Consider the following 12,783-nt stretch of genomic DNA (forward strand, 5'->3'; position numbering starts at 1 on the left):
AAAACACAAAAACAACTTAAATATAGTAATTCACCAGTAACTGCTATTCATCAGTGTTTCTGGTTATTTATTTATTTAAATTAAATTTTGATTATGTACAAATCTGTTCCACAGATTCCAGCAAAAGCCTCCAGGCAGGCAGTCATAGGAACCCCAGTTTAAGAGTGTTCAAACACAAAAAGATGTTGTGAGAAATGTGGGTGCTATCTGTTTTACAACCCTATTCCAGAAAAGAAAGTATATTTAGGTGTTACATTTACCCTTCGAGGCAGGGTTTAACCTGAGGAGCATTAAAGAGGGTTAAAATTCCTGGATCAACCATATTTTAACATTTCTGTAAGAAAAATGTCTGAACTTTTTACTTTTTTCCTGAGACAGAGTCTTGCTCTGTCACCCAGGCTGGAGTGCAGTGGCACAATCTTGGCTCACTGCAACCTCCGGCTCCCGGGTTCAAGCAATTCTCCTGCCTCAGTCTCCTGAGTAGCTGGGACTACAGGCATGCACTACCATGCCCGACTAATTTTGCATTTTTAGTAGAGACCAGATTTCATCATGTTGGCCAGGCTGGTCTCGAACTCCTGACCTCGTGATCCACCTGCCTTGGCCTCCCAAAGTGCTGGGATTATAAGCATGACTCAACTTTAAGAGTATGGTTGACTCATAGCAAAACCTGTACATTTACAAACATAAAGAGTACTTAGTTTATCTTATTATGTCACAAAAATGGGGCTGAAGAAATAGCTAAAGTGCCTCTAAATTATACAGTGATTAGATTTGAATTCCTTGTTTTTCATTACCCCATCTGAAAAATTTCTTTTTTTTTTTTGAGACGGAGTCTCGCTGTGTCTCCCAGGCTGGAGTGCAGTGGCGTGATCTCGGCTCACTGCAAGCTCCGCCTCCCGGGTTCACACCATTCTCCCGCCTCAGCCTCCCAAGTAGCTGGGACTACAGGCGCCCGCCACCGTGCCCGGCTAATTTTTTGTATTTTTAGTAGAGATGGGGTTTCACCATGTTAGCCAGGATAGTCTCGATCTCCTGACCTCGTGATCCACCCGCCTCAGCCTCCCAAAGTGCTGGGATTACAGGCTTGAGCCACCGTGCCCGGCCTGAAAAATTTCTGAAGCCAGAACATAGCTAATTACAAACAAGGAAAGGAAGAGCTTTAATACCCCCCACAGCATAACAAAGAATAAAGTAAATTAGGCAGGGCAAGGATTAGAATTAAATAATGATGAATTAGTGGTAAGTTCTACCTAAATATTTATAGCACACTTAGCATTTAGTATTTGGTAGATTTTTTAAAGTATATGCATCAATGACATTCATAATGGCCCTATGATTCCTTTAAATGGTTTTATGGGCAAATCAATGGTAAGGTCCTTTCACTCTTAAATAATTTTATGAATCTATTTCCATTCTATTCAGATTAGTTTGTGGAAGCAAATACCCAAGAAAGAGAATGCAGGAAACTAAAAAACTATACTCAACGCTTTATAACAACTACACAATTAGAGCCACATCATTAGAAAAATAGCAGACAGCCAGGTATGATAGCTCACGTCTATAATCCCAGAACTTTGGGAGGCTAAAGCAGGCCAATCACTTGAGGTCAGGAGTTCAAGACCAGCCTGGCCAACATGGTGAAACCTTGTCTCTACTTAAAAAAAGAAAAACAAAAAACTAGCCAGGCATGGTGGCATGCAGCTGTAATCCTAGCTACTCCAAAGGCTGAGGCATGGGAATCACTTGAATTTGGAAGACAGAGGTTGCAGTGAGCTGAGACGGTACCACTGTATTCCAGTCTGGGAGACAGGGTGAGACTTTGTCTCAAAAAAAAAAAAAAAAAAAAAAAAAAAAAGTAGCACAGAATGAAAACCTGGAAACACCACCAAACAGAAGCCATTAAACACAACATTTGACCAGGCTGGTAAAACAACATTAGTTTAACTACTGTTCAAGAACAAATAATGACCACAATTTTCTATGTGGCCACCCTTGGACCTAACCACAATCACTTGCATGGCCAGCCCTTGACCTAATCACCCATAAATATGTGGGAAGGGAGTAACACAGATATTGGGGGAGGGAAGAGTGAAGGAAGAAGAAAGAACAAGAGTGAGAGAGAATTAATAAAATGAAGATTCTATAACTCAAATGTGGAAGTCAGCAGAATATCACTGAAAGCTGACAGCATCACTTATGTTCACAGGTTATCTACTCTCATTGACTAAGACAATGTAAGAGTCAAAATGTGGATAGTAACAAAATTGAACAACAAACTTAATATTCTCTCTAAGAATAGGGTTGAATCAGTGGGAGTTATGTCATTGATTATCCAGAGAATGTACTCACAAACTGCAACAAAAACCGTGAGTATCTGTCATCTGTAAAACTCAACATGCTGTAAGCTTTCAGTATTCACACAGGATCATTATTTTTGTAATTAACATTGTGCTTGACTTCTCAATGTCGAATCTACCCTGAATTATCTACGCGAATCATGGTAATCCCATCCCCCTTGTCTGTAACCATTTTAGAGATAGGCAGGCCGAAGCCAACTCAAGCTAATGAAATGAAAGGTCAGGCTCAAAAGGGAATTTCTGTGAAAGGGACATTTTCCTCTAAAGAGAACCATGGATAAACGGTGTCTCTTTCCTCCTGTTGCTAATGACGGTCTTATGATCATAAGGGAAACTTACAGAGCTGGCAGCGGGATGAAAAAGAACAAGTGTCCTTAGTTATGAATTAACCAACCTTAAAGACCACTGGAGCTAGCTCAAAATTGTTATGTGAGTTAATAAATGTCCTTATTGTGTAGGACGGTTTAGACTAGATTTCTATTACCAGCCACCAAAAAATTTCTAAAATACTTTTTCTTCCAATTAATTTGTATGTTTCTTTTGGAGTTCACTAATGCCTTTGTGGGGGGCTTAGGTTGGTAATAGTTTGACTTCTGAAAATATACAATATTACTATAATTCAATACTGGCTTTAAAACATAAAATAACCAAAAGATAAATCTGTAAACATACAATTCTTACCATCAATTTCGTATGCATAAACTTCACCAAAAATCATCCAGTATGGATGAAAAACTATATCTTTAGCAAGAGTCCAAGATGGTGCTTCATGAGGATAAAGTATTGCCTTTCTGGGAACACCAAAACTAAGTAATACAAGAGCCATAATCACTACAATGTAGAACATATTGGCCACCTGTTAAAAAATGAACACTGTTAAAATACAAGGAAGTTTAAACACTATGACAAATCTTTTTAAAAGATTCTAATGTTCTAATAGACCAAAAAAATCCATTAAACACAAAAAATCTTTGAGATTATTTTTGTTTCTAGTGATAGCTTTCAGAAAAATTTCATCACTACATAAATCTTAACAACTAGGAGATCATGTAAAAAAAATCTATTAAGCTAAGCAAGTCATGGGCATCTTTAGCTACATAAAGAACTGTATCACCAGTTCAAACTGAAGTATGCCTATTTCTGTGGTACGTGAAGATTTTCAAGAAGTACAGAGACACAGACAGATTCAGGGAATCAATTTCCATAACTGCCCTTTCCTAAAGCTTCTCTATTCTTTTAATGGAGGCACAGACTCTCTTTTCCACGTTGCCTCTGACAATTGTACTTTGCCCACTTCACACAAAAAAAGAATACTTCCCATCCACCCTGAATCCATGGGTGCCTTGTCCTGGGATATGAAAACTTCCTACGAGCCAAACAAAACAATCTGAATTATTAGCATGGGTGCTGAAAAACTAAATGATACCAATGTCTGGGAAACAAATACTTTCGTAAGTCATGTAGTTTGTAATTCTTTAAATTCAATAAAATTCAAAAAAGACCCAATTGAGCTAAAACCTAGTAATTCATTGAAAAATTATTTTCATTGTTAAATCACAATGTGCATTCTGACACAATTATGTAAGGATTCAAAGAATTAAGCAGAATGCTATAATAAAACTTTACCTCCCATCTACTTATTTAGGTATATAAGTTCTCCAGCCTGTACTACTTATAGTCTAGCCTAGACAATATAAAAAAGTGAATATACGACCAGCAACAGTGACTCAAGCCTGTAATCCCAGCACTTCGGGAGGCCGAGGTAGGTGGATCACTTGAGCTCAGCAGTTTGAGACTAGGTTGGCCAACATGGTGAAACTCTGTGTCTACTAAAAATATAAAACTTAGCAGGGCGTGGTGGCGTGTGCCTGTAATCCCAGCTACTCAAGAGGCTTAGGCAGGAGAATCACCTGAACCCAGGAGGCAGAGGTTGCAGTGAGCCAAGATCACACACTGCATTCCAGCCTGGGTGACAGAGCGAGACTCCATCTTTAAAAAAAAAAAAAAAAAAAAAAAAAAGGGAATATACATATAAAAAAGGGAACACCTTCTCACTCTAGCAATATTGATGAATATTCATTCATAATCATCTAACTGAGGAAAAAGGCCTCATGCAAAAGAGAACACATTTGCAATAAATCTGTACATTAACCTACTGTAAACTTAAAATAATTGTAATGACAACTTAAAAAATTATGACATTTTCACATATTTTTAAAATGACTATACAGTGACAGTAGAAATGGAAAGTAAGATGTGAAAGGTAAAGGGGAGGCCGGGCGCGGTGGCTCAAGCCTGTAATCCCAGCACTTTGGGAGGCCGAGACAGGCGGATCACGAGGTCAGGAGATCGAAACCACCCTGGCTAACACAGTGAAACCCGGTCTCTACTAAAAAATACAAAAAAACTAGCCGGGCGAGATGGCGGGCGCCTGTAGTCCCAGCTACTCGGGAGGCTGAGGCAGGAGAATGGCGTGAACCTGGGAGGCAGAGCTTGCAGTGAGCTGAGATCCGGCCACTGCACTCCAGCCTGGGTGACAGAGCAAGACACCGTCTCAAAAAAAAGAAAAAAAAAAAGAAAGGTAAAGGGGATAATAAGCAGTCAAGGCCGAATAAAGTAATTTTATAGGGGCTTAAGATTAGGAAGAAGTTGTGCAGATAGCTGAGAGTCTTAAAATGTCAATTCAAAGGAAGAGATGAGACTTGATGCTTCATCTTGAGAATTGTGTTAGATGAACAAATAAATTTTCTTTTTAAATTAAGAGCTGGGTCTTTGCAACTTGCAGAGTCCTAACAGGCTCCAAAATTCTTAATTGGGTGTTCTTATATGCAAAATGGACAAGTAATGCCTTCATTGAGCATTTGAGAGCATTACTGAGAGAATGCATGTTTTCAAATAAAATATTGCAAAACAAACAAAAAGTATATTAGGATAAAAGATTTTAAAAGGCAAAAAATGTATTAAAACATTATCCATGCTATTTGATATATTTTGGAATACAAATATTTATTTGTAAATAAAGGAAAAGCCAAGACAAATATTCCAAATGAAACCTAAATCTGTATTGACGTAAACTAAAATTATTCAAGGTCTATGGTTGATGATTCATAGTCGTTTTTGCATTTCACACACCTTTTCACATAAAGCCTAAATGACAACTACTTTCCTTGTGCTTGTTACGAATTTAATTAATTAAAAATGTGAGTATCAGCTTGCTCATAAAAAGGAGGATTCTTAAAGTAAAATTTTGCTGGGTGCGGTGGCTCACGCCTGTTAATTCCAGCACTTTGGGAGGCCGAGGTAGGCGGATCACAAGGTCAGGAGTGCAAGACCAGCCTGGCCAATATGGTGAAACCTTGTCTCTACTAAAAATACAAAAATTAGCCGGGCACGGTGATGTGCACCTGTAGTCCCAGCTACTCGGGAGGCTGAGGCAGAAGAATTGCTTGAACCCAGGAGGTGGAGGTTGCAGTGAGCCGAGATCACACCACTGCTATTAAAAGATGTATTAGGTTGATGTAAAAGTAACTGTAGTTTTTGCAATTACTTTCAATGGCAAAAACCGCAATTACTTTTGCACTAGCCTATAAAGTGTGAGGGAGGTTTCTTCTTTTTAATCTTTTATTGTCTTCAAGCTTTTCAAAGCTGTTTCCTCTGGTTAGAAACTCCCTGCTCAGAAGAAAACTCCCACATATTTTCTTTTTTTTTTTTTATGATTATACTTTAAGTTCTAGGGTACAGAAATACCATGTGACCCAGCAATCCCATTACTGGGTATATACCCAAAGGATTATAAATCATGCTATTATAAAGACACATGCACATATATGTTTATTGCGGCACTATTCACAATAACAAAGACTTGGAACCAACCCAAATGTCCATCAATGATAGACTGGATTAAGAAAATGTGGCACATATACACCATGGAATACTATGCAGCCACAAAAAAGGATGAGTTCATGTCCTTTGCAGGGACATGGATGCATCTGGAAACCATCATTCTGAGCAAACTATCGCAAGGACAGAAAACCAAACACCGCCTGTTCTCACTCATAGGCGGGAACTGAACAACGAGAACACTTGGACACAGGGCGGGGAACACCACACACCGGGGCCTGTCATGGGGTGGGGGTGGGGGGCAGGGAGAGGGATAGCATTAGGATAAATACCTAATGTAAATGATGATTAATGGGTGCAGCAAACTAACATGGCACATGTATACCTATGTAAATCCTACATATTTTCTAAACTCCTTTGAAATGCCATAATCTTTGTGAAAGCCTTCATGACAGAATTGGTTACTAGTTCTTCTATCTTCACATAACAATTTATCATATTTTTCAATAGCTACCTATCTGTTCACATGTCTATATTTAAAGACTCAATTGTTGAGTTCCATGAGGATCTGGACCATGTCTTATTCATCTTTGTAGCCTCAGTTTAGTTTAACTCTTAACATATAATAGATACACAATGATGAAATAATGAACATTAGATCTAGAACAGTAACCATTATGAAACTTCCAAAGGGGGATGTACAGGGATGCTGGCACTAGGGGAAAACAGACAATGATGGAACAAATGACTAGCTGACAAGGAGAAAGACATCCTAGCGGAGGGTGGTTTTAGAGAAGATCACAAATAAAGACTTCTGTACTTCCTAACTCTTCCATTTATATTACCATTAAAGTAACTAGACACCACTAAGTCACTAAATAACCTAATAAGCGTAAGAGCTACAACACCTTTTTTGCACGCTAAAACGTTAGGCTAAACCCAATTCTTCCCAAAAAATCTTAACTGCCCTATTTTTCCTTGAAATACCATAAGAATGCCAAAATGTGTGAATAATGAGTAACACTTTGATGTGAAAAACAGTACACTAGTAATTCTCAATTAAGAGGGGGAAGACACATTCTCTTAGAGGGGAAGAGTGCAGCGTGAAACTGCAAATAAATTATATTTAGAAAACCTGAAAGTCTTGTTTTCAAGATGCAAAGATAATCTTGTGAGCTTAGTATGGTTACTCAAGAAATAATTTAGAAGACTGTTTTTTTATTATTATACTTTAAGTTCTAGGGTACAAGTGCACAACGTGCTGGTTTGTTACATAAGTATACATGTGCCATGTTGGTGTGCTGCACCCACTAACTCGTCATTTACATTAGGTATATCTCCTAATGCTGTCCCTCCCTGCTCCCCACAGCCCACGACAGGCCCCAGTGTGTGATGTTCCCCATTCCCCACCCTGTGTCCAAGTGTTCTCATTGTTCAATTCCCACCTATGAGTGAGAACATGTGGTGTTTGGTTTTCTGTCCTTGCGATAGTTTGCTCAGAATGATGGTTTCCAGCTTCATCCATGTCCCTACAAAGAACACGAACTCATCCTTTTTATGGCTGCATAGTATTCCATGGTGTATACGTGCCACATTTTCTTAATCCAGTCTATCACTGATGGACATTTGGGTTGGTTCCAAGAGAAGACTTATTTTCTAAGATTAAGAGAGCATAAGAAACTCTACGAATAGCTTTTTATACTTCTTACAATGGGACAAATATTTTAAAATAATTGAGAAACAACATGTATTTTTAAAGCATATTTTGATAAAACTACTGTATATACTTATTTACGAGAAGTTTGAAACAAACACATGCATTCATATATGTCTTGAGGGATGGAAGGATGTACATTAAACTGTTAATAGTGAATGTCTCTGAATAGTGATTTGTCTGCATTTCCTGAAATTTCCTAGGATGAACAGAAATTTCAGAATGAGGAATAGCAATAGCTATATTACAAATTTTGCCTTTTTCACCACTGAAAACCAAAAGGAATTATGGCAAGGAGTAGACCCAATATATTTTAGATTTAGTGTATAAAAAAATTACACATTTAACTTGACATCTAGATTTTCAAAAATAAAACCTGCCACTCAGATGAGACTAAGGAAAAGAGCAAATACTGGGCATACTGTATTAGGAAAAGATTAGGTATCCTGGATTTAACTTTTAAAAAATAGCCTGGGTCAGGCCAGGTGCGGTGGCTCATGCCTGTAATCCCAGCACTTTGGGAGGCTGAGGCGGGCAGATCATCTGAAGTCAGGAGTTTGGGACCAGCCTGACCAACATGGTGAAACCCTGTCTCTACTAAAAATACAAACATTAGCTGGGCATGGTGGCGCATGCCTGTAATCCCAGCTCCTCGGGTGGCTGAGGCAGGAGAATCGCTTGAACCTGGGAGGCAGAGGTTGCAGTGAGCCGAGATAGCGCCACTGCACTCCAGCCTGGGCGACGACAGAGTGAAACTCCGTCTCAAAAAAAAAAAAGGCCTGGATCAGTAAAGACAGGAAAAAGGAGTTACCTACAGACATAAACCATAGATTGTATAGCTAACATTATCTTGCAAAGCACAAAATGGGTGTAGGGGATTGGGATTGAGCATGAGAAACTCTTAAGGAATGGTTGATTTGAAGTATGAGGCAAACAAACACAAAATAAAAGACATTCACTGGCTCAAATAAAACTATGTTAATAACATTTTTGTGATTTTTTAAAAAAATCAATAAACCCATGAGTATTATCAAACATCTCTCAACTTACCATTTTTCCAATCATCATTACATAAGGTCCTGCCTGTTGATTTACAGCTAGAAAATCTAGCAAACGCACATACCAAAATATTATGTTAAGACAGTAAATTAATCTTCCAGCCACAAAAACATGATTATCATATGCATTTGCAAAGTTCCATTTTGCTCCAAATCTTAGTCCAAATCCAATGAAGAAAGAAATTATGGCAATTGTATCACTGATGTTGAAGTAATCACTAAACCATACTTTAATCTTCTGGTTTACTTTCCCAGCTTCAGACATAAAGATCTAAAGGTTTAACAACAACAAAAAAAGTTTAATCAATTTATTCCTATTAAAACACATAGAGCAATCAATTATAACATTACAGAGTTTCACATAGCATTTTATTTATTTATTAACTTATTTATTTTGAGACAGAGTCTCGCTCTGTTGCCCAGGGTGGAGTGCAGTGCCGCAATCTCGGCTCACTGCAACCTGCGTCTCCCAGGTTCAAGAGATTCATCCAACTAAGAAGCTGAAAATGCAGATTGCAACCCACTTCGCTAGACCTGGATTGTAAAATACTTCTGCAAAATTGTTTTATTTCAAATTAAAGCAGCACCTGGATATCCTGGTAGTAGCTGCCAAACCTGCCTTCTTTGTAGAAAGTAAATAACTCAATGGTTTAAGTAGCTGTATTTATCTAACTTATTTAAAATATATGCCTCTTCTCCTGAATATATGAATTTTAAGAATTATCTTTTGAGAGGAATGGTAACACATTCACATCTTCAAAATTCATGGTGTATCATAAATACTGCAAAGTATCTGTTTCCCTCTTCTCCCTTAGCTAATTAATTACTCTTCCCACTAGAGGCAATCACTACTATTACTGTCTCATGAACACCTGCAGAACTATTTTATGAATATATATATTTTAAAATGCTTTGCAATTTGCTTTTATCATTTAACAAATCAATTTCTTTAAACATGCTGATAGAACAACAGATTTAATAAACATATGGACCATAACACTCAGAGGAATTTAAAATGCAAAATAAGCTATTTAATAAGAAATTCCTTCTGGTTCCAGTTGGTGTTTGGAAAAGAAAAGAAAAAAAAAAGAAATTCTTATGATATCTAAGTGAGAGAGAAGTACTATGCCTTCTAATTATTTTTGCAATTTCTTCTATTCTCTAAATGCAAGGTAGAGACATGAAATAATTCAGAGGTACTTATGCAAGTATGTTATAAAACAATATTCATGGCCAGGCGCGGTGGCTCACGCCTATAATCCTAGCACTTTGGGAGGCCAAGGCAGGTGGATCATGAGGTCAGGAGTTCGAGATCAGACTGACCAACACGGTGAAACCCTGTCTCTACTAAAAATACAAAAATTAGCCAGGCTTGGTGGCACGCACCTGTAATCCCAGCTACTAGGGAGGCTGAGGCAGAAGAATCGCTTGAACCCGGGAGGCGGAGGTTGCAGTGAGCTGAGATTGTGCCACTGCACTCCAGCCTGGGTGACAGAGGGAGACTCCATCTCAAAAAAAACAAAAAAACAAAAAATCAAAAAACAATATTCATGTAGTTACTACTACAAAAACAAAGTATAAATATTAAGAAAAAGATTTTCTTCAAAATCAGGATATTAAAAATTTAAACTGAAAACTGAAAGACACAGGGATATAAATCTAAATGATGATTCAACGCAGTATAGTACATTTTAGTAGGCAGTACGATATAAAAGCAAAATAAATACCTATTTATTTTATTTTTATTTTGAGATAGAGTCTCACTCTTTCGCCCAGGCTGGAGTGCAGTGGTGCAACCTCAGTTCACTGCAACCTCTGCCTCCCGGGTTCAAGTGATTCTCCTGCTTCAGTCTCCCAAGTAGCTGGGATTACAGGTGGCTGCCACCATGCCCAGCTAATTTTTGTATTTTTAGTAGAGATGGGGTTTCATCCTGTTGGCCAGACTGGTCTCGAACGCCTGACCTCGAGTGATCTGCCCGCTTCAGCCTCCCAAAGTGCTGGGATTACAGGTGTGAGCCACTGTGCCTGGCCTAAAGACCTATTTATAACTTACCTACCTAATTGGCTAAATCAGGCAGGTAAAATAAAAGTCATTTAGCCAAGTATATTTAATACTTTTTGAAGAGTGACAGAGAGCAAATGTGAACGTTCAGGAAATAAACAAAATATAGGCTACATTTTTATAGGCTACATTTCTGACACAAATCATTGTATTTGTAATGGCAACAAAGTATACAGCATACTCAGTAATTCTCTATTCTTTTGCCATTCTTTTGCCATTATTTTGGGAACAGTAAAATTACACAGGTTCTACACTTCTACAATCTCATCACACACATAAACACACACACACCCACCCACATATATACCCAAAACAAAACAGAAAATCTTCCATGTATACAGTAAATTATTGGTAGGAAAAATTAAAGACATACCTCACGGACTTTCTCAATGGCATAAGTAAAAATATAAGCAATAACAATCCATTCTTGAACTGAAGGTAATTGTTCCATTTGTACAAGAACCACAAATGTATAAAGCATCAGAAATCCTAAATATGCCAACTAATGAAAAAGTAAAGGTTATATAAACACTGGTTACAAAATAAATCTTTTAATTATGAACATTTTCAACCACACACAAAAATAGACATTAAATGAACCTTTGAGAATTATCCCCTGGTTTCCCTTATTAAAATAGTTTTAGAAATATCTCTTTTTCAGCACAGACATTGCATTTACCGGAGTATAAATGGTCCCCAGAGTATAAACGTGTTGTTCTACAACTCAGTCAACCTTTAGAACATCCCATAGAAAGGATTTTGTAATCAGGTTTATGTTGTCAGCATATGCCACACAATTCTGCTTAACTCACACCTACAGTATCATCATATATTCAAATTACTGCAGAATTTCACCACCATAATCATCAAGGAACACATATTTCCTGCCTCCTTCCTCCCCCAACCAAACAGTATTCCTAAGAAAGACAACTGAGGCAGGGTGTGGTGGCTCACGCATATAATCCCAGAACTTTGGGAAGCCAAGGCAGGTGGATCACCTAAGGTTAGGGGTTTGAGACTTGCCTGGCCAAGAGGTGAAACCCCGTCTCTACTGAAGAAAAAAAAAAATCAGCCAGACATCGTGGTGCATGCCTGCAATCCTAGCTACTCGGGAGGCTGAGGCACAAGAATTGCTTAAACCTGGGAGGTGGAGGTTGCAGTGAGCTGAGATCATGCCATTGTACTCCAGCCCGGGCAACAGAGCAAGACTCTGTCAAAAAAAAAAAAAAACAAAAAAGGAGAAAGAAAAGAAAAGAGAAAAGACAAGACAGATAGACAATTGGTATTTTCTTAGCTCCCAGGCACTAAAGTTGAACCCCAAAAAGTGGGAAAGATGTGAAAAGGCTTTGCCCCAGGTACAGAAACAGCCCACCTTTGACACTCTTTACAAAACAGGTTATAGAGAGGTGATAAAGTTTATGTTTAAAAACATGTGAGTATTTATTTCATTTCAGAGGAAAACCCACACTTATTGACCCTTGAAAAATTATGGGTAACAATCCTCTCATCTCTATCTTGTCTCCATCAGTCCTAAAGTAAGTCATATCCTTGATTTGATTATCTATAACAGGCTAGGGAAGTAAACTGCAGTAAAGAAAGAAAAGAGAAATTCCTGTAGTCACCCATACTGGCTATTTTAACGTAGCCATTCACATGAATGCAAATGTAAGAAAACTGCCCTATTTTCATTAGTGGAGACAGAATTTGGAGATTAGATCAGATAACTGACATTTGCAATTTCAGCCTCTG

General features: G+C 38.0%; 1 protein-coding gene across 2 annotated transcripts in view; it reads right to left on the reverse strand.

Moving 5' to 3' along the window:
• TRPM7 (transient receptor potential cation channel subfamily M member 7) overlaps positions 1-12,783 on the reverse strand; it is a 120,822-nt gene that overhangs the window by 33,695 nt on the left and 74,344 nt on the right. For both annotated transcript variants that reach the window (XM_025390406.1, XM_025390407.1), the window contains exons 20-22: positions 11,408-11,536; positions 8,965-9,243; positions 3,042-3,216 (exon numbers count right to left, since the gene is read on the reverse strand). In XM_025390406.1, coding sequence (XP_025246191.1) covers positions 3,042-3,216; positions 8,965-9,243; positions 11,408-11,536 — 583 coding nt within the window. The remainder of the gene's footprint in view (positions 1-3,041; positions 3,217-8,964; positions 9,244-11,407; positions 11,537-12,783) is intronic.

The sequence above is a fragment of the Theropithecus gelada genome, chromosome 7a (assembly GCF_003255815.1).
Source record: "Theropithecus gelada isolate Dixy chromosome 7a, Tgel_1.0, whole genome shotgun sequence".
NCBI lineage: Eukaryota > Metazoa > Chordata > Mammalia > Primates > Cercopithecidae > Theropithecus > Theropithecus gelada.